General features: G+C 42.8%; 1 protein-coding gene across 1 annotated transcript in view; it reads right to left on the reverse strand.

Moving 5' to 3' along the window:
* Positions 1-19,723, reverse strand: part of ARSJ (arylsulfatase family member J) — a 32,217-nt gene extending 12,494 nt beyond the window's left edge. The window contains exon 1 of the mRNA XM_027689870.1: positions 19,350-19,723. Coding sequence (XP_027545671.1) covers positions 19,350-19,708 — 359 coding nt within the window. The 5' untranslated portion in view covers positions 19,709-19,723. The remainder of the gene's footprint in view (positions 1-19,349) is intronic.
* Positions 19,724-19,946: the final 223 nt, after the last annotated feature.

Raw genomic sequence — 19,946 nt, forward strand, 5'->3', positions numbered from 1 at the left:
TTAGTTGTTCAGGAGAAAGGGAAACATATTTAGCATTTAGCAAAGCGTTTGTTTCATTAAATAGATGAATCAGGATCCCCTGAGAAGATCCCTTTGTACGGGCAGACCTTCCAGACGTGCTTAAGTTCCTTGGAGACAGAAGAGCTTTCTGGAATGGGATGGATTTAAACAACTGCCTGTTCTTGAACTGATGCTTAAGTGCATTTCCACAAGAATTTTAGAAGCCAGTCTATATTTTTTGCAGCTAAAGACACAAATAGGGAATCCCAAAAACATGTCCCTAAATCTCCATGAAATCAATACATGTTACAGCAACTAACAAAAGGCCACTGAATCCCAGTCTGCAACGTGAAACTTCCTCTAAAAAAAACCAAACCCTTATGCTTCAAGATGAAAAGGGCATACTCTGTTTTCTCACAGGTGCCAAACCAAAATTATCATCATCACAGAAAAGCAGCTCCTACACATTTGCTCTCCACCCTCAGGGTTTCTGGTGGGAGCCAAGCATTAGTTGGAAAAGACAACAGCGAGATCATAACCCATCTATTCTTCTGAAGGGCAATTATCTCTGTGAAATGTTACTCAATCAGTGGCAAATACTTTCTGGCTCCCAAACCACTTATGTCCTGGCAAGGCTGTGAAATTATGCATTTCAGTGGTTAATAATTGTGGCAATAACATCAAAATGAGGAAAATGCTGTGACGCCAAACAAAGAAGCATCATCATTTAGAGTCTTGTTTTCAATGTCATCTGTGCATGGCAAGGGAAGTTTGGGAATTGTGGGGATTGTAAAGGGAAAAGAGGGAAGGAGAAGAGATAAGAATCAGGCATGCTTCGCATCTGTCATGAACGAGAAGAATAAATATTTCTTTCCTCTTTAGGAGCCAGGAGGGTTAAAGGAGGAGAAAATCAGCAGCACAGCAGTTTGCTGATGTTGTGAAGCAGTGCCTGGGCTGTGACTGCACCACAGCCCAGAGCTGACGAGTGGTGACAACACCACAGAGCTGCCTGTGTTTGGGGGGACGGGAACACGTGATGGAACCGCTGAATATCGACACCACATCTGCTCAGCTCTGTCTGCACGAGACTTCGCCGCTCCCTGCACAAATCTGGCTCCTCGATGTAGCCCTAGTGGGTCACACAGGAGGGAAGGAGCCCAGAGGAAGCTGTGAACCCACCAGGGAGCCTGTCAGCTAACTCAGTAACAAACCCCTCCTCTCTAGTTTCCTATTAGCAACAGCACTGCATAACTTGTTTCCACAGCTCTTCCCTTTCAGTCTGACAAATCAATGTCCCTGTGCGCAGTTTTAAGCCATGGCCAACTTTACAAGCACTATCAGAGCACTGGCATCACTTCCCCACAGGTTTCTCACAGGAGTGGGTGCACACTATAAAACACATTTTCAGCTCATTCTGCCAATGTGCCCCTGCAACTGAACCAGTTCTCCACTAACTGTCCCACTTGGCCTGTTCAATATTCAGCACCTAATATACTTGGAATTCTGGTAATCTGGCTGCATGGCTGTAAATTTCCTCAACAGTCCATTGCATGCCCAGCTTTTCACGAGCAGTGCTCGATAAACTGCAGGACCAACTTCTTTGCTTTTATTTGCATTAAAGTCAAGCATGTGCTTCTCAAAGCCAGGCTTATGTACACGTGTTCAAAATCCAAACACAGGGGAGCTGACCAGGGAGTCAGCAATAGAATGGGAGAGCAGAGAAAGATCCATAAAGCCTCAGCTCACATTCCTTGGGAGCTGAGAGTCTGGGCTAGAAATGCATTTTGGTTCTGACTTGGGAAAATGAAGTTTCTCCCACCTTTCTCATGTAATCTGTTTAACCGAGAGGGAAGCAGTACTGATGGTCACCTAGAGAACCTGCAGCCATCCCTCCTGGTAAGAATGGCAACTGTTGCCCTGTATTCAGAATAAAGGAGATATAGGAAGGGAAAAATGAAAGATCCACGAAACCCACATTAGAATCAGAGGGGAATTTCATGATTTCATTAGGGCTTGATCCAGTTATTAACATCACCTAAAGCCTTAAAAGAAGCCTCTCATTATTTTTGTACATTTTCCTTTAGAACTTTCAGTACATAATATTTTAGACACAGAGCCAGCAGTAGGTATTTTTACGTAACAGCAGTATTTTAAAAACAAATAGATACTTATCTAAAAATCCAAATAAATTTGAAACCCATCCAATCTAGACATGACAAGAGTGTAAAGGACACCATAAAAGACAACATAATTTCCTCCCAGACTTCTAAAGCTTGCAAGTTCCGATTTTTTTCTGCTTTTGGGGGTGGTGGTGGTTTTGTTTGGAATGTCATTCAAACTTAAACCATCCAGTAAGTTTGCTGATGTTGCTTCCCTCCTCTCCCTTTTCCCCTTGCAAACTTGTGGCAAACTGGTTTTCTGCACTTGGTCTCAGCGAGCATAGTTCGGACGTGATGCATCCGGGTAGGAACAATGGGATGGCAAAGAACTGAATTGCTGGATGTGAGAATGGCAGACACCCCGGGAGAACTGTGGAAAAGCCACGGCTGGACACACTTTCTCTGGAAATATAGAAGTTCGGTTTAGTTGTGGGATGCAAGAGGAAGTTTTCTGCTGGCTCTTCATTTTTTTTTTGTACGTTACATAAGCTCCCTTTCCACTTTTTATAACAGCACATAAATATTTTATGAACTATGGGCCTTTGAACTGCTTTTCTCTGACCCATTGACTGATTCCCATTTGCCTCTCTGAAAGTGTATCTCCTGTGCTGTGAGAAATGCATCCTCCTGGTGAGCCAGATAAACCCCAACAAAACCCCACAACAGTGATTCTGTTTGTTGCCAGTGCTACATGTCAATAAATTTCTGCTTAATATCGAGGTTGCCTGGAGACATTTGTATTCTGATATATTAAAAGCATAGAGTTCAAACAGCTTTGAATTCATTCTTTACATACTTTTAGTTAGCCACTCCTAAACAAAATCTAAAAAAGGAATAACTTCTTTCAGTGAGGATTAATGAAAATCCTGATTTTCACAGAAAAATAAAACTAGGGCTGTGTATAGGTATGGATCTTATTGCATATCTGGAATTAGAGCTGCCAGTGATACCCAGGCTGTTCCAAGACAATGCCAGGCTAACATTTGGTGCTTCCTAAAGTGCATAAGATTTTCTAGTATTATGGAAAAATAAATATCTAATGTAAGGCCTTTAACCCAGTCCAACATAACTAAATAGCTCTGCACTAACGACGCTTTCTAGAATCCTCCAAACTTTTCCAGTTCAGGAAAAGTGTCTTTGTTGGTTTTTCTTTTTTTTTTCCCCTTCACTTCTTCCCATCTGTCTTCATTCTCATTCCTGTGGGATGAAGGAAGAAACCCTAAGCCTGAAAATACAGCCAACTGCAATTCTAGGATCTAAGCTGGAAAGATTGGTTTGACAAGGAAATACCTACTTTTCTGCTAAGATTACCTGCATTCCCTGCACAGGATCTGAAAGAGCTGTTCCAACTCCTTCCCAGTTGGACTCACAATTAAGACATTAGCTTCACTATGATTTAGAGCATGAACAAACCTCCCTTTTATTTCATTCGCTCCGGAAAAATCTCTCATCTCTATTCCTTCGGAGCACATAAATATCCTTTCCATCAGCTACATTGCAGGATTTTATGTGCTGGAATAAAAGCCTCTCTGGGTCACTGGGGTTCCTTACTGAAGCCATAGAATGGGTTGGATTGGAAGGGACCTTAAAGCTCATTCAGTTCCAACTCCCTGCCATGGGCAGGGAACCTTCCACTAAGACCAGGTTGCTCCAAGACCATCCACCCCTATCAGGGTTTTACACAACCCCTAATACAGTTGCAGATATTCTGCTAGTAAGAAACAGAATACTGGAGCCAACAAAATAAAAAGTTCTGTACTTTGCTCATCCACTTCTTTTTCTTTTGCTTTTCTAGCTGAAAAAATATTGTTTTTTTGCTGTCTTCTCTAGGGATGGAAAAAAAAAAGAAGAAGAAAATTCTCTCCTTGAATCTGCAATTTCCAAGGTGTGTTACTGAGACAGGAAAATGAAACAAAACCATCTGACAATGTTTAAGTGCCTGACTACTATGGAGCTCTTGATTAGCCTACAGATGGAAAAGATGGGTTTAAATTAGCTTGCTGAACAAATGGAATCACACAAAGCACAGTCTGCCTTTGCATAAACCCCCCAAATGCACACAGACTCTGCCGTGCTCTCACCAGACAGAAGGATTTCTCCCACTCACTCCCTCAGGAGTGTGCTTACAGAATTCCACTTCTCCTTCAAAATCCTCCCTGGTTGTGTCCGTTCAACTGCTTGTTTAAAAAGCATTAAAACCGCAAGAAGTTTACCTTCTTGAAGAGAAATGAAATAAAAATATAAATAACCACCGTGCCTGCACACTGCAGTTTTCCATACTGAAGCAAACTGGCAGCTCAAACGGCGAAACGCGGCTTCAGGAAAAGTGGAATTTCTCTATGGAGTTGCCTCAAACAATCATAGAATCACGTTCTCCCTGCCAGGAGGAGTTTTGCTCTGGGCTCTTGCTCCCCTGGCCTTGGTGTTATCATTCACCAACACAAATTAGGACGTGGTTTCTTTCTTTCCTCACCTTTTAAATCCCGAATTGATGAGGTGCAGACTCAGAACGAGTGGTATCAGCAAACACACACTGTGGGAACACTTGTTTCTTCAAAGACTAATGCTTGTGTGCCATAAATAGGTTAAATTTCAGCAAAGGGAAGCAATCTGTTCTCTCCCTGTCATGTTTTCTGGCGTGGCAATCTCTACTTACCTAAGTGGACTGTCTGGGTTTATTTAGACTTGTTTAACTAAGCTACTCATTTAAGAAAATCCACACTTTACCAAATTATAGCTTTAAGGGAATTACATGTTATGTTTAACAAGTTATTTCTGTTTTAATAAGTCATATCTTTTTCATTAACCATGGACAAAAACGTGTGAGTGCATTAAATAAAATTAAATAAAACTGTAAATAGGGGCTTCACTGGCTCCTAAATTTAGATTCATCTAGACAACAAAACAAAGATATAATTAAAAAAAAAAAGAAAACAAAAAACCAGAATCACGGAAATACAGAATGGTTTGGGTTAAAAGGGACCTTAAAGATCATATAGTTCCAACCCCCTGCTGTGGGCAGGGACACCATGGGAGTGTTGCATTCCTATTTCCTGGTGCTGACTGAGCATCCCTCGCTGGACAGAATGGGAAGGCAGAGGAAAACATGGAGCATGCTGTTGTTCCCACATGAGTTATATAGGTTGACACAGCAGGATGAAGTGCAGCCCTTGGCTGTCTTTGGCAAAAAGCAAAAAAAAAAAAAGTAATAAAAAACCCATAAAAACAAAATAACCCCCCCCATAAAATAAATTGCTAAAATTGCATTTTTGAACTGCAAGAACCACTGAAATAAGTCTTTGTTTATGCTGAGTTACATTTACAGTAAACTTTTCTACAGTTCATTTCCAAGTAATCTCTTTCCTTTGCTAAGGTTTCCTAAAACAAATTATTGAGATTTATGATACGAGGCCTGCGGTGCTCAGGCCATTTGCATAAAATACTTGACTATACTTTTAAAGGACGCAAAGTTAAATTTATGCTCCGTGTCTAGTTCATTTAGACTCAGAAGTTGAATACTTTCCAATACAAAGTCACCACACCAAGTCTGGACCGCTGCAGACCCAGAGTATTTCCACTCGTGCCAACGCCATTGATCTGATGTTATTAATTACGGAGGGCAGCAGAGTTTGGTGCATTGGAGGTTTTGGGGCTGACTGCAATTAAAGCATCGTCGTTAAAGCCCAAACTGCTGAAAGATTTCTTTGAAAACACTTTACGCAGGGAAATCTTTTCAGTTTGGCTCGGGGTACTGCAGGCAGACCGAGTTTCTGTGTGGCATTAGCAGCTGATAAGCCTCAAGCAGACGGCGCAGGGGAAACATTTTAATTCCATTCCTGCCTGGCCGGTGTTGTACCAGCACCAACTGTTTCAGACACTTCTGCAGCGTGGTAATATTTGCAAGTGTTTTCCTTCAAAAATGGGCAGGATTTAATTCCAAGCACTCAGGACTGTTTTGACACAATTTATCAGCTGCTCCCAAACAGAGCGGGCTGGGACCACACTTGTTCCATTTGTCGAATTCAAAATTTCCCTCCTGCAAGCCAAGGGAATTAGGCTAGACAAGGGTGGGGGGTTTTGTACATTTTTGTTGTGTTTTTGTTTTTGTTTTTTTTTTTAGCCAAATACTCTGGCCATGCACACTGATTGCCAGAAGACTGAGAGTTCAAGTGAGACAGCAGATTTATTTTCCATAGAGGAATGCCTGAGCGACAGAGCTTGCCCTCTCCAGTAACGCCAGGTTATAAGAAGAAACAGGCAATTTTTTTATATAACCTTGATGTTTCACTCTAGCAAGGGATGTTTTTTCCTACCCTCTTCGTCATAATCCCTGCTCTTTGAAGAGGAAGACAAGAAACTCTTAAGCACAACTAAGACCATGCATGGTTTGTTCCCAAAACCAAAATCCAATTCACTGATAACAAGTGACAATTCCATTTTGCTGGACATGATTCAAAAGCAAATAAAGGTCATATTTCTAATAAAACCCAGTATTAGCTACAGCAGAGGAAATACCTGGAGCGTGCCTGATTGGTCATCTCTAATGTTTAAAACCTAATGAGGCCCCAACAGTAATTTTGTGGGAATTGTCCTTGCTGTTAAACACCACGTGTCTACTTCAAAAGACCCAAAAGCTTCAAATGGTCTTTTAAGAAAACACCTTCATATGTCAATGCTCATTAAATCATGAAATTGGTCTTTCCTCAGCAGAGAAGCAGAGGAATGAGAATTTCGAAGAGTACAAGTGTACTTGTATTTTTGAACACAGAAGCTGCAATACAGACCAATTATTGTGATGAAACACACCCACGCAACTTCATCTTCAATGTCTGTGAAAACAAGGCTCAGCCCCACCTATGGAGAAATTACAACCTGTAAAAGACAAACCCTTCCTTTCTCTCTTTCAGAATGCCACAATCAAGATTCAAATCGGGGCAGCCCGGATTCCCAGCTTGTTCCAGCCTTGCCCTGCCAGCTCCAGCACAACACTACGGCTACAGAGGAGGTTTCTGCCTGCTCATTTGGGTCATTTCTCGCCTCATTTCTCCACAGAAATATCGAAACAAATGAAGACGGAACAATTGACCCATTCTTATCTTTATTTAATACCTGCAGATGACATCCACTAATACTCTAGCTATGCAGGATGTGTTGACAACGGCACGGGCCATTTGATATTGGAATGCCAAAACCCAGGATCATTATTTTGTTTGATGGACCAGAAACACAGAGAAGGGAGAGCAGAAACACCTCAAACTCAAAACTAAACCGAGACTCCAAAAGCCCAAAGCTGAAAAAGACACCACAAAAAAGATAAAATTTACTGTGAGGGTGGTGAGGCCCTGGCACAGGTTGCCCAGAGGAGCTGTGGCTGCCCCATCCCTGGAAGTGTCCAGGGCCAGGTTGGACAGGGCTTGGAGCAACCTGGGCGAGTGGCAGGGGGTGGGACTGGACAGGCTTCAAGGTCCCTTCCAACTAAAACCATTCCATGATATGCCTATATAATTTCTTCAACTAATCCTGAAAATATATTTGGCAAATTCAAGTTGTAAGATGATGAGCTCGGAATAAATATATTTAAGCTACAGGCTTTTTCGTTCTTAAGATACATCTGCAAGGAATTAGTAAAAGCAATTGGGTTAATTGCATTTTTCATGATTATTTTCATAGGGGTTACGAATATATTTTTAAGGTGAAATTTATACAGGTTCAATTCCACTACTTGGTCAGACTGAATTTGCACTCGTTGAGCTGCTGCACTGTCTTTTGGAGAGTTGAAATCCAAAAGGAAATTGAATTAGAGGAATAACCTGAACTAATAAACAGGAGGCCATTCACTCACAATAACCACAGAGTAGTGCTTTCGGGGAGGAATAATCAACGGCACAAACTTATTTTCTCACAGAAAAAAAGATCTGGAGCTTACTGATAGTCCAGCCTGAAGATGAGTCAGCAGCAACTCAATGATGGGGGAAAAAGCAGCATCTTACTGGGACCTGTACGAGTGCTTGAGTAAAACATATGACATCCTGTTTAAAGTGTGGGAATTAAACAGCTGACAAAGGTCTTTCAGGTCTGTTAGAGGAAAAGGAAATGCATTTGCTTCATATCCAAACATCCAGAGAGGGGACATGGCTCCAACCTGGCTGTTATCCTATTATGGATCGGCGCGGTTCGAGCGCACTCCGGCCGGCGCTGCACCAGAACGTGGGTGTTCTCCCAGGAACAAACCCAGAAGGATGATCATCTCGGTTTCATTTGCAGATCACAGCTGAGCCAGTAAAAATAGCACAAGATCCGTTGTTCTTGTGACATTTCCTACCCACCAGCAGCGGAAAAGCCTCAAACACTCTTTGATAAACAGACGCTTCGGCCAGATTTTCTGCTGAGGTAAATTCATGCCAGTAAAGGAGATGATGTACTGCCTTCCAATTACTCAACTGTGAAAATATTTTAGAAACTTGGGGATTTAGAAGAAAATATTGAGGAGGACTGGTCAAACTTTAACTGGAACATTGTGTCACTTTCCAATAAAAAATAGGCCCAGATATAAAAAGTCCAGAGGAGAACATTAAGAGCCATCAGAGTTGTATAAACCAAGATCTGCGTGGAAAGGTGGAAAGAACTGACCTCACTCAGGCTGGAGAAGGGAAAAGCAGAGATGTGATAATAGATGGACAGGAGATTTATCACCTTTTTGTAGCAAAGTTAGTTCTTCACTTGAAAACCACCAAGAGATCAGAGGCTTAAACTGCAGCAAGAAAAATGGAATTTAGACAATTTAAAATCATAGCTAAGACCGCCTGGGCAAAGTGTGCAAATCTTTGTTGAAAGTTTTTTAGGAACAAGTTATTATGGCATATTTTAATAACACTTTTTAACGATTTCCTGAAGAAGGATGGACTAGGTAATTTATTAAGATTTCTAAAATCAGTGTTTTCTAGATCCAAAGCAGACACAAAGCAGCAAGTGCCAGTTTGTTCCCTGCATTCCTGACTGGCCAGAAAGCAGCCAGCGGCAGTTCAGGAAAGTAAAGGGAACTGTGTGGAGAGCACCAGCCAGTCAGCCCAGCTGGGATTCTCTTCACCACGGCCCTCTGTGCCGTGCAGAGGAAGGACTGGATGCCCAGGGATCAGCTGAGACACCAGCCCGAGCAGCACAGCGGGTAATTTGTTCCCCCAGCACAAAGCCTCGCACAGGAGCCGTTGCGGAGCCCGGGACGCCGCAGTCAGACAGAGAACATCTGCTTCCCCAAAAACACCTTGTTCCCATCTCAGCTGGCAAATCCCAGCGTAACAAATTTCCCTGCACTGCTAGGACAAGCTGGCAGTAGCAGAGAACTACATTCCAGGGCTGGTAGTAAATCAGTGAAGCGCCGTTTGGTTTGAATAAAGGGTGAACTTGAAAGGAGAATAATCTTGCCTATACATCATATCACGTCGCATATCATATCCTGTCATATCTAATTAGAAATCCCTGAACTCTATCCAACTGCCTTGGGTTTGTTTTCTTTTCCAAACACTCTTAGGAGTAACACAAACTTCGTAAAGTTCCTTCTTCTCCCTGTTAGTATCACTTTTTTTCTTCCAGTTTTAAAATATAATACTGATGGAAAGCTACGGGGTACAAATCAAGTATCTATTAGAAAATCTTCTTTGACAACAGGCTTTTAAACTACCTTAAAATATTGTCATAACTGTGAATGGAGTGTTAGCTATGAAACCCTTCAAAGTGTATTTACTACCGTGATCAGCTCTAATTAATCCAGCCCTAAAATACACTGATAAGGCAAGTATAAATATTCTTTCCTTATGGGTACAAAAGCTTTGTGCACACCAATAACTGATTAACAGGAACATAAATTCTCATGGTATTTAAAAGATACATCAAAGCTGCTCAGCCAAAAATTACCTGAAGAATTAGAGAACTAAAGGACAGGGTGAGACAATTCTTTCTCAAGGAAAAAACTTGGTTTGGCTCTTCCTCTGCTTGATGCCAGAAACAGAATAAAAGAAAAATGAAGAGAATGGATTTAGGGCTGGATAGCCAAACTGATTGGCCTTGGAGAGGACTCCGAAAGGACATCCTGGTGGGCTGGTGTCCAGGAAGAGGTTTGGGAGGCTCCAAGGGTTTAAAACTAATTCTGGAACAACCTGAAAGGCTTGAATGTTTTCTGGGGATCGTGTGAGAGAGGTCAAAGAGGCATCGTGAAGGATGGGAGGGAAGTGTTGCACAGAGAACCAGTATTACTATGGATATAATAATTTCCAGTGGTTTTCCCTGAGAAGGACGGGACATTGTGGAAGGAACTGGTGACCGGGTCAAGTTAATAAACGGTCTCATCTTCTAAATCACAGGCCTACCTGCCTCTGACCCCAAACACATTTATTATGAAGATCAGTAATTTGTTGAGCAGCAGAAACTCCCCCCAAGCCTCCCCCCAAACCCAAATGACACGAAATAATTTCATACAGAAATGTGTCACTGATTTTTTCTTTTAAGATGTCTCAGGCTGCGGCTTGTTTATTAGGAAAAACAAAGCAGAATAACCCACCAACTTAATTTTGCCTTACCTAAGCTGAGTCATCACGGATAATGGTAGCAAAATACGTGCTTTTGCTCCCGAAGTGAGAGGGTATGACTCAGTTAAAAAGCTGAGTAATAAGAGTAATCTTGACATTACAGCTTTTCAGACTCCAAAGCGCTTTAAGGACTCAAAAAGAAATCTACATATATTTAAAAAAAAAAAGCCATTAAATCAGTTTACTGGTGAAGATAATGCAGCATGGGAGATAACAGCTGGAATTCAGGCTGTTAAACTCCAGTGCACTTCCAGGTCACATTTGGTAGGAGTAGGCAGAGCACCAAAAGGATGCTGAAGGAACTCACTTGGCTCCTGGGAGCAACACGGATCAGAGCCTTGAGGTCAGAACAGGAGACATTAAATACACTACTGAGCCACATGTTCCCAGTGGGAAAGAGCCAGTGTTTCACATGACAGAAATGCCACGTGCCATTGGGAAAGCTCAGAGCAAGCAGAAGCATTTCTACAGCCAGATGAAGCACTCCCAAATTTCAAACGGATACAGGAAATATGGAAACAGAAGCTGGTAAGAATGGAGAGGACCATAAGCCAAGCACCAACACTCCAAACACGTTATTTTTTGCCTAGAGTACTTCCTCAAGAGGAGAAACAACACAGAAGTAAGTTGTTCCTTCCTCCCCCCCCCTCCACCTGGAATTTTATTGTTGCACATCAGAACCATCAAATAAGTTAAGATTTAAGGCTTAAGCAGAATGCAAATCAGAATTGTCTTGGAATTATGGTGGTAAAGTACATACAAAAGTCAAAACTTTCAGCTTTAAGAGAAATCAGCCAGAAAACTAGAAGAGTTTCCTCCGAAGGCTCCTGAAAACAGGCCCATGGAACACTTAAGGAAGGGGCTGCTATTATGCTGTGGTCGTTAACAAACTCGCTAATTACATCACTTGGCCCTTAAAAAGAAAGAAAATTTAAATATTAAATATAAAGAAGTTCACGAAACAGTTTTCTTCGCTAAAATTCACGATCTGGTACAGTTAGGGAATTCCCTAGTAGTCAAGATTCCAATTTCTTGAATACTTGGCAATACTTTTTCATTTCCAGGAGGAAACAAACAATAAAAGAGAGTTTATAAAGTCAGTATGTCCCTGCTGTGTAATATAAGTTGGCAGGAATTCAGGAAGCTCCAGGGGTCCCCTGGAACCCGGTTTTCTATGACTTTATCAACTGTGATACATGACAATTGAAACTAAGTAGATAAAATGTGATGGTAAATATTGTTTTGACAAAGTTTATTGGACTCAGAGAGGCACAATTTGTGAGGCACCAGTGTGTCTATTAAAGTATATTTAGTCTAAAGATACTACACTGCTTCCCCCTACCCTGAGACTAATTTTCTCCACTCCCTCCAGCTTCACATTTTCCTCAAATTATAGCGTTTCTTCATATTTGTAATTTTCTCCCTCTTCAAAACAGAAGGGAACTCATTTCTCATGAGAGCTTATTGTCACAGAGATTGCCTCCACAGCAGTACCTTGGTACCCACTTGTGTTCTATAAATGCTGAGAAAAATTACATAACGTTATCTCGTAATGGTGCAAAATTCTCTTTCAGGGAAGAAATGTTTTAAAATGTAGAAATGAAGATAAAAGCAGGGTGAATGGGAAAATGGACACGAGAGATTTATCTAGGAAACAGCTAATATTCTGATAAATGGATGTATTGGAATTAAAACGTGCTCCAAAAAGCTGAATTAATATTTCAATTAAAAAAAAAAAAGTAAAAAAGAAAAGTAAAATAAAAGCCAGAGTAGTTTAGTTAGAATGCTGCATTTACACGACATTGAGAAAGCTGCCATGGCACAAATGTCCTCACATTAATGAGGTGTTTAAGCTTAAGTAAAGGAAGGAATAAGTTTGGTTTCTATACAGGAATTTTCTGCCCCAAGGTTGAAAAGAAACATTGTGGGGCCACAACATACCTGTAATATTAATAATGTCTGCTTTAATGCTTATCTAATACAGTCTCTGCAGACATGCATTTAGGAAGATAATTTTCTATCTGAAGCGTATTAAAATGTATATAATTATCCCAGATTTGTTTTCCAGCTCTAGCAACATCCTGTCCCTCCAACCTAGAGCTTGCTAACATGTTGATAAGAGCCTGAATTAATAAGCAGGTGATAGCTGACACCACTAATTAACATATTACAGCTGCAGTTGAGCTAGAATGGTGAAACATGCTTAATTTCCTCTTTATTATGAGCCAGCAGGTACAAGGAAGTTCCCTATTTAAAATTTTTCAACTTCATCACAGACCACAAAGCCATTTTAGTCCAACCTCAATGGTTAAAACATCTTTTATATTAATCCTTTAAATTTGTTACCCATTAGGCTTGTCTCTGTTTCTTTCTGAACTCTTCATCTTTCATTTCAGCCTCCCAATTTACAGTCACCAGCCAGGTGTTTTAAGTAAGAAAATGAATAAATTGGGCAGCTTGGATAAAAAGACTACTCATACAGAGAAAGCAAACACATCCCACACAGATCACTCACACAGGAACAATCTTCCCTTGCCTTGTGCTATTTATATTAATGGAATAAAGGGAGGCTGGTGAAATCGCCCCCTTCATTCTGAACCAGACGTTCTAGAACTGAGCAAACTCACCTCAGGGTAGAAAATCTGACTAGGAATCAAGGCAAAACAAGGCAACAAATGCAGGGAAAATAGGAAATCTCACAGATTGATTTAAAACTCAAGGTGCAGAAAACTCAAACCCAGAAGTCAGATACACAAAAATTATGAAAACAACCCCCTGGTTCTGGTATTATCACCCACAAAAGTATCATGGAGAGAAAGTAGACTGACTATTCCCTTCTTCTAACCTTTAGTTCATAAATCTGGAAAATCTTCCTGTGAAATGTATAGCATTTAAATGAAAAGCATTAGTTTAATTTGTTCCATTTAATTTGGTCTAAATCCTTTGACATGAAAGCAAAGCCCATCTTTTTATTTCTGGTTTTATTTTCTGTCACCCATCTCAGTTTCCTCATCTTGATTCACTTAAAGGGCCTCACGAAGGAAGAGCAACAGTGAAAAGGGAGAGTTGAAAAGAAGTCCAGTGCTACCACTTGTTCAAATATTCAAATTATTGTTACAGGCAGCAAGGTGCATTGAGTACAAAGCAAACATATCAGGAACAATGCTGAATGAACTAAATTCCTTAATTATTTTAAGCCTAACTTTTCTACGGAATATAATTTCTGTTTTACAGTTTAAAACCCACAACAAAACCAAACCACAGGACAAAAGTCTGTACATTAAACTCCTCAGGGTTAATTTACAATCACAGATTTTCTAAATTTGTTTCCAAATGCTGCTTTAACTTCCTGCACTGTGTGTAATTTGAACATGGAAAACCAAAAGTCAGATTCCCCAATATAGTTAGTTTTAGATGTCAGCTCACGCTATGGTTGTCCTATGCAATGGCCCTAAACCATCCAACAAGGTTCTTAAATGCTGCCAGAAAAAGTTACCACAACCTGTCCTGCACTTTGCTACTTCCTCCACCTTGTATTTGTTTGCAAGGAGTTTCCTTTCCAGCTCTCTCCTCCACGTGCTCCTTTGCACATTAATAATTACAGCGATGTGGACAGACTTCTCACAGAGCAGCTCACTACCTGGATCTAATCTTCTGTTGGATGAGAGCACAGAGGCAGAACAAAACAAGGAAAGGAAGTTCTTGCATCTAATTATTTGTTCTCTGTGCGTGCTGCTCGTAGATGTGTGTATGGACAATGTCATCCTAAGTGAAAGACAGAAGATGAACATGGAAAAGGATACCTCAACATCTTTGGCAGCAGTCCCACCCACGGTCCTGAAAGAAGTCAGCAGAAGTAAACAATGACATACTGCAAGAGTTATGAGGCCTGGGGGAGGAAATCTTGAAAAATTCCAGAGAAAAGAGGACACAGAAAAGAGGAATTTCTAGGAGAAAACTAAAGTGCAACTTTCACACGGTGCTTTCTCAGAGTGAACGCTGAAATCACTCCTAGCATTTAACACTCCTTCATGTACACGGTCCCTCAGAATGCCTTCTGTAGTTAATCTGTACTTCAAATAAGCCACAGATGGATCCGAGCTGGAAGAGACACCATTCAGTCCAACCCTTTTCCCCAAGACAGATCCAACTACATTATGTCATTCCTGACATATTTGTCTTGCCTGTTCTTAATGACTGCTGATGAGGAAACTCAGCAATTTCCCAAATCCGGCTATTCCAGTGTTTCACAACCTTTAGACTTGCAAGTTTTCCCTGTTATCTAACGTGAAGTTTTCCCTACTCCAGAAAGACCCTCATTTCTGGTGCCACCCATCACGACACTGCACACACAGCTTTTAAAAATACTGGAGATTTACCCCGTGCCTTCTCATTATTCTCTTCTTTAGACTAAACAACTCCATTTCTTCTGATCTTTACCCCACAGTTATCTCCCTGAGATATCAGATCACCCTTCTCTGGACACTCTCCAACGACACACACGTTTCTTTTGGAGAATGATGCCCAAGTTTGGGCATAAGTGCTCCAGCTGTGGAGCAGAAGGGCTGCCTCACAAACCCACCAGGCTCCCCCGTTCTCACAAACTCATCTGATGTTTGCCTTTTTTGTAGCTGCGTGACATGTTGACCTCATATTCAGTGCATGATTCACTATAATTCCAGCTACTTTTCTAAAGAAACACTGTGTAAGGAGGTGCTCACCATCCTCAGCTTGTAAAGGTTCAGCAGAGTGTCTTCTGTTCATCACTGCTGGCTTTAATTCTGCTTTTTTTCCAGACTGTTTCTCTAATTTGCCAAGATGATGTTTGATATCACCACGGTCCCTTCATGCTGGCAGGGCCTCCCACATTTCTGGTGTATTTAATCCGAACGTTTTATTTCATCATCCCAGTTCTTAATGGAAACACTGATCAGAGTTAAACTCGGGACCAATGACTGCCGGGACTCTTTACTCCAGAGCAGATAAAGTATCAGATCACCTCCAGGTACTTGGGGCTGATATTGTGCAGCCCTCATATTTCCCTAACTGCAGAACAGGGAATACGTGTAATGGAGTGTTACATACATTTCCCAGCATCCCGTCAAGGCTCTGAGACCCTTCATTCCAGCTCGGAGCACAGCAGGTAACTTCCCAGTCACACACCACTGGACTGGATCCTTCCCAAAGCAATGGCAGGTTGGACCACGGTGCACCCAGGAGGCAGGGGAAGAGGAGGCTTATCAAGAACTCTGATCCCCCAGAGTAACACACAGAATTATTTATACTAAATTAACACTCAGATTATGCTTGCTGATCATACAATCTATTTCTGTCTGCTTTGGATGAGCAAATTCTCCGTATCCCACTTAAATCCTTTTTTCCCCTGGAGTAATTTCCCCAGACTTTCAACATTTCCTCAATACCTTCCATCTCCACATTCCATCCATTGTGCAAAGCTCGTTCCTGAGATTCGTGTAGGGCTTCCATGACTCATAAAAGGGAGTTCAGATTCCTCAGTGATCTGGAACTCCAGCTGTCCATTGGTCCCTACAAAGAGAGATCCCTATTCCTGAGGAACCTTCCTGTGGCCCGCAGGGATTCCAGTGCACGTAATTGTCCTAAGGTCACAAGTCTGATGGCCAGCAGAAAACTGGGAGCTTAGAGGAGGAAGGAGGTGTCTGCTGCCTACAGAATGCCAAAAAACATTTATGGCATATTATATCTAGATTCCTCCTTATCAGTCAGGGTTAATTCTCAAATTCCTTTGCTAAATTGAGTATTGCTCCAGCAAATACCACTGCACTGCATAATGCCCTCTATGGAATTGGGGCACCTACCCCAACAGATGTTCATTATAGTCTTTGTCTCAAAGGAATACTTGTCCTGTTGATCAAAAACCTACAGAATTTCTTAAAACTGTCTGACTATGCTTCAATAATTCTTCACTTAAAAAGGAGATGGCTCTCTGTGGGTGTATCCTTGGGTATCTATGCCCTCCCTTTTCCTAGCAGGGAGAACTTGAAGATTTGAAGTCTCAGGCATTATTTTTATGTTCTTCTATGTAACTGACAGTAACATAAACAACAAAAATGTGTTTATTTTTTCATTTCTTTCATGGATGAGCTCAAAGGTAGTCTTAGAGTTAAAGCTGTGTTCTGCTTAAATCTAGTTTTTGAGGGACACCTGTTACTTTCAAGGGGAAAACAACCACAAAAAAAACCCCTGTATCACACAAAACAATTCCTCTGGAGAACAATTTATGTTCAATCATATCCTCTGGGAGAAATGAAAAAATAAAAAAAGCCAAACATGCCTAGAGCCTTTCTACAATTAATCAGAGGTCAGTAACCTCCTGAGTATACACAGGCCACTGCCCTGCTCAAACCAGCACGAGGGATGAGAAGGCAAATGGAGGGAAGAAGAAGTGATCAGGACGACAAGTTCACCAAATGTGGTCCAGCACAGACAGGAAAAGGAGTTAATTCTGCCCCTTCCTTTTAACATGTCACTCCCAGCCTCCTTCCCTGTGCTCATTCACACACAGGACAGTCACCAAAGGAAGAGTCTCTTTACCCACACAAGCCTCAGAGGAACTGCCTGGAGACCTAACAGCACTTGTCCTGGATTAGAAGTTTCCAAGCCCTAGCATTTTAAATAAGGTACCTCTACTAAGAAAGCATTAAAAGCAGTTATCACAAGCATTTATCTTCAGCCAGAATGGAAACAGTATTCTCTGAGTCTGCCTTGTGAATACTCTCCCCAGCCTATTAACCCCTCGCCAATCCCTCCCTGATTTCTCAGTCATGCGAGGCAGTTCTTTCTCTCTGCCGCTCCTTTTTCCCTGAAGTAGAACAACATTAAAAAAAAATGCTCTAAGGGTTTTAGAACAGCAGACTAAGAAAATAAAAACCAAGTATAAGCAAAATTTCTTTTTTCCTATAAAAGGTTCCAAACCCAAAGTAGGCAGATCTGCAGAACCATTTCCGCCAGGCGAGCTGATGGAAAGAACGGGGTTCCTCAGAACTTGCCTACCTTTTACTGTATTTAGAGAAGGATCAAAATAGTTAAACTGACTGACTGCTACTCTTGACTTTCATTCTTTTTCGTGTTTAGACAACCTCTGCAGCCTCCAAGAGCCAAAGCAGCACCCTGGTTCCCCCCTGGAACCCGGTCATCCCATCGCTCCAGCTGCTGCGTGAGTCATTCCAGTGCAGCATGACATTCCCTTTGTAAAGCGCTGGTTCCCAAACCACGGTCCTCAGAAAGCTGGCTGGATACGTGCTGCTGGCAGAGCTCCTGGCTCCCAGCGGCTGCACGCCTTTAAAGACAACAGCTAAACGCTGTCCTGATACGCGTTTCCCTTGTAAGCTGCCGCTTTAAGTTGCCGCAGGGCGACTGTGTTCTCGTGAATGACTGAGGATGTGTCTCGAAATAACCTGAGACACGGTCTGCACAAAGAAAAAAACAGCCCCCAAAAAAAACCTGTGTGGAATTCTTGCATTCTTGCTCTAGATAACATTGTCAACTCTTCACGCAAATCTGCCTGGTCCAGCAAGTCTGGGAACTAGACCGAGACTGGGAATTATCTCCAGCTCTACCATACGGAGATGCAAGAAAACAGGCCAGTTGCTTGTTTTATTTAACATGTGTTTCTTTTACCAGTAATATTAACATTGCCTTGTTCCTGTTTATGCTCCAGGAAAGGAGAAAATAAACTTTTTTTCCTCTCATTATGTTTTGCTCTTTTAAGAGTTCCCTGCTCCTGTCAAAGGGAGTTAAGCTAAACAGAAACAAGGCAGTTTTGTTCCAGAGTAAATGGGTCCACACTTGGAGCTATTTGGAAATTGTTCCTACAGTTCAAATGCATACACTCCCCCCCTTAATCCTCATTAACCTTCTAATGTAAGAAGGCCTTGAGGTTGGGTAGTTGATTATTTAGTTAACAGACCACAATAAACACCATTTGATGGATACCAATCCACTGCTTTCACCATTTGGGTCAGGCACCTATTTCAGCGGCTTAAGAGAAAAGTTTCTAATGGTTTGCAAAGTGACAAGAGGGATGCTGCAGCTATGAGGATGCTGAGAGGGAGCCCGGGTTCCCTGCGCTCCTCCACACGTGACACACTGGAGAACCACCTCATAAATTCAGGATAACCCTTGGAGAGAACTTAATGTCAATGAGACCCGTGATGCAACTGCAGCGAACACAGAGGAGAAAAGGCAAGGCTGGCAGTTCCCTGAGACGACTCCTCCTCTAAGTGCCTCGGAAATCACCCAGCCAAGCGAAGCTGATCGCTCCCCAGCCATAGCAACGTTAACTTGACAAGTAGCACGTATGTTAGTGATGCTGTCACCATGAACGTGCTCCAGCGCTCTGCGGGGCAGCTCGCAGTGCTGAACCCTCCTGCCTCGCTCAGACAGCTTTATTTGGCTATTTCGAACGTATTAGAAGTCCGTTTCATTGAAGGTTTTTAAGCGAACCAGAGGGGCTCCTCTCTGCCCACAGGATATCCCAGAGGTGAACCGCCCAGGGTCACCCATTCTCCTTCCGACAGGGACAGCGTTTAGGCTGGAGAGGTGAATGATGAAGTAGTAGCAAACTTACTTTCCAGTGATCAATTGGCTTCTGGATGGCGTGCACATGGGCTGGACATAGTAGTTCTCCAGTTTGACCCCTTCGGCAGCCAGCTTGTCCAGCGTGGGCGTCCTGATCTCGGACCCGTGGTACCCCACGTCCCTGAACCCCTGATCGTCCGCCAGGATGAAGATGATGTGCGGCTGCGAGCGGGGGGCGCCGGCCCCGGGCTCCTCTGCCAGCGGGGTCCCGGCGGGGCCGGCGCGGCGGCTGCCCCAGGCCAGGTAGCCGCAGGTGAGGAGGCTGAGCAGGGACAGCCCGGCCAGCACCGCCGCCACCATCCTGCCCGGGCAGGGGCGGCGCGGCCAGCGGCGCCCACCGCGGGCCATCCACCGCGGCGGGACGGGAGGAAAACAGCAGCGAGAAGGAAACAAACCAACAAAATCCCAACAAAGCCGGGCGGCCTCGGGGGCGGGCAGCGCCCGTCAGGGGTCCCGCCACCCGGGGGACATCGCGGTCACCCCAACTTGGGCAACTTCACCCGCTGGAGCCGGTGCCGGAGCCGGGCGGGTGGGCAGGGCCCCGCCGGGGGTCACAGCACCCTCGGCCCGCCCCCGGCCCCGCGCC

This window comes from Neopelma chrysocephalum, unplaced genomic scaffold (genome assembly GCF_003984885.1).
Source record: "Neopelma chrysocephalum unplaced genomic scaffold, ASM398488v2 Primary Assembly neopelma1_78, whole genome shotgun sequence".
Taxonomy (NCBI): Eukaryota; Metazoa; Chordata; class Aves; order Passeriformes; family Pipridae; genus Neopelma; species Neopelma chrysocephalum.